Source organism: Camelina sativa, chromosome 20 (assembly GCF_030686135.1).
Source record: "Camelina sativa cultivar CO46 ecotype springtype chromosome 20, ASM3068613v1".
In the NCBI taxonomy this organism is placed as follows: domain Eukaryota; kingdom Viridiplantae; phylum Streptophyta; class Magnoliopsida; order Brassicales; family Brassicaceae; genus Camelina; species Camelina sativa.
Genome location: NC_141899.1, coordinates 11330743 through 11333217, shown reverse-complemented (window position 1 = coordinate 11333217; position 2475 = coordinate 11330743). Strand labels below are relative to the sequence as shown.

Below are 2475 nucleotides of genomic sequence, written 5' to 3'. Positions count from 1 at the left end.
GATAAATTAATTCTAAAACAAATTGACGAAATTGGAAAACTTCGGTTCATGAACCCTACAAAACAATTTTTTTTTTACAATGCCCCAATTAGACAACGCACACAAACAAAAACAACTCACTTGTCTACATCTCTCTTTCCTCATCTTCCACATATCTCTCTCTCTTGTCCCAAGAAATAAAACACAATTTCCCAGATTCAAACTTCTTTTTCAACGTCGGAATTAAGATTCTGAGTCTTTCTTCTGATCTTCTTCTTCCTTTTTTCTTTTGTTAACACAGAAAAAGCAAAAGAAGCAAGAAGCAAGAAGCAAGAAAACATCATCCTCTTAACTTTCTCTTTTTGTATTATCTCTCTCTCTCTCTCTCTCTCTCTCTCTCTCTCTCTCTGTCTTTCACTCACTTTATAAAGATTCAAACAAAAAAAAAAAGCAAAATCTTCAAGAAACTGCTTCTGATCTTAAAAAGATGATCAACCTACTCCTCATGACCCATATCTCCTAAAAAGCACCAATCAATTCTTATTTTTAACCCTCTTTCTCATTCTTTTTCTTCTTATATATATAGGGCAAGATTTTGATACAGTTTTGTCTGTTTTATATTATAATAACTATGGAACGGAAGAGAGGTTGTAAGATCAGGAAGAGAGGTGGTTCTTCCTCTTCTTCTTCTTCTATTGCTCGTCAAAACCGTTTGAAACGCGGAATTTTCTCCGGGAAAAGAACAGCTCAAGATGACGGTGGCGGCGATGGCGGCTCAGGAACTCCAGTCAAGTCCATCACCACCGCTAAAACTCCTGTGCTCTTATCTTTCTCCCCGGAAGAACTTCCTCCAGAACATCAGTTTCTGAAAAGCAGCGTCTCCGCGAGAAAGCTAGCCGCGACTCTGTGGGAGATCAACGACGGCACAGACCCTCCTCCTCTTCTAAACTCCAATAAAGACTGCTTGGAAAGCAAGAAACCGTCAAAAAACAGAGCGAAGAGACCAACAGAGTTCTCTTCCATTGATTTCCCGCTAAAATCATCCGATCCGATTTCTCGACTGAGCTCAGAGGTTAGAGTTTGCTTCAGTTTCAAGTTTCCTCTGTTTTTTTTTTCTTTTTTCTCAACTTCCATGTACTGATATTCAAAATCTTACAGAGAATAGATCTCCACGAAGAAGATATAGTTCGTAAAAGATCAACAAATCCTCAGAAGCTAGAACTAATCGAATACATTACCATCGGCACAAACTCGGTATGATTTGCTTACTTAACCAAAAAAAAAACCTTCCTTGAGGAAGAAGAAAGCCTCTGATTAGTTAAATTACAGGTGAAAACTCGTTTTAAGAATGTCAGCGACGGTTTAACGATGTCTAAAGAACTCGTAAAGGTTTTAAAACGTATCGGTGAGCTCGGAGATGATCACAAGACAGCAAACAAACGCATAAACTCTGCTCTGTTATGCGAACTAGACAGAGCAAGATCTTCTTTAAAGCATCTGATGAGTGAATTCGATGCAGAGCAAGATGAGAAGCGGAGATTGATAGAGAGGCTACAAGAAGAAGCGGCGATTGAGAGAAAGCTCCGGCGACAAACGGAGAAGATGAACAGGAGACTAGGGAGAGAGCTAGCGGAGGCTAAAGAAAGAGAGAGGAAGATGAAAGAGGAGATGGAGAGAGAGAAGAGAGCTAAAGACGTTCTTGAAGAGGTTTGCGATGAGCTAGCGAAAGGTATCGGAGATGATAAGAAGGAAATGGAGAAAGAGAGAGAGATGATGCATATAGCTGATGTTTTGAGGGAAGAGAGAGTTCAGATGAAGCTAACGGAGGCGAGGTTTGAGTTCGAGGAGAAACACGCCGCCGTGGAGCGGATAAAGAAGGAGCTCCGGCGGGTTTTTGATGGTGAAGAAGGGAATGTGTCATCGTCGGAGATCCGTAGGGTTTTGGAGATTATTGATGGTTCTGGTTCTGATGATGATGATGAGGAGAGTGATCTTAAGTCGATAGAGTTGAATATGGAGAGTGGAAGTAAGTGGGGTTATGTTGATCGCCGGAGAGAAAGTGGCTCCGGCGATGATCCTGTGGAGAAGAGATCAGTGATCGTTGAGAATGGAGAGAGAGATGAATCATTAAAGACTCTGAGAGATTACATTGTTTCGAATGTGAGATGTATCGGTCCTTCATCGCCGGAGCAGTGGAATCATCGGAATTTACCAAGCTCTGAGTTTGTGTAATCACACTGCCGGCGAGTAAAAAAAAAATTATATATACATAATGATTTATTTGTAATATATTCGATTTAATTTTTGGATTTAATTTCAAAAACAAAATCAAATTACGTTTTTCCTTTTTTGGCCGTTTTTATACAGGCATAATAGTTTTTGGATTTAGTTTCGGAAAACAAAATCGATTCATCGAAATATTACATTTTTATTTGTGTAATTAAATTTTATTATTGTATTTCTATTAGTTGATATGTAAAATTCAATTAGGGAACT

At 39.1% G+C, this 2475-nt stretch overlaps 1 protein-coding gene across 1 annotated transcript; it reads left to right on the top strand.

Moving 5' to 3' along the window:
• LOC104770559 (uncharacterized) lies at positions 1 to 2475 on the top strand. The gene is made up of 3 exons (XM_010495004.3): positions 1 to 1051; positions 1138 to 1233; positions 1309 to 2475. Exons 1-3 carry the CDS (start codon positions 611 to 613, stop codon positions 2209 to 2211), a joined length of 1440 nt encoding a protein of 479 aa, XP_010493306.2. The 5' UTR covers positions 1 to 610; the 3' UTR covers positions 2212 to 2475.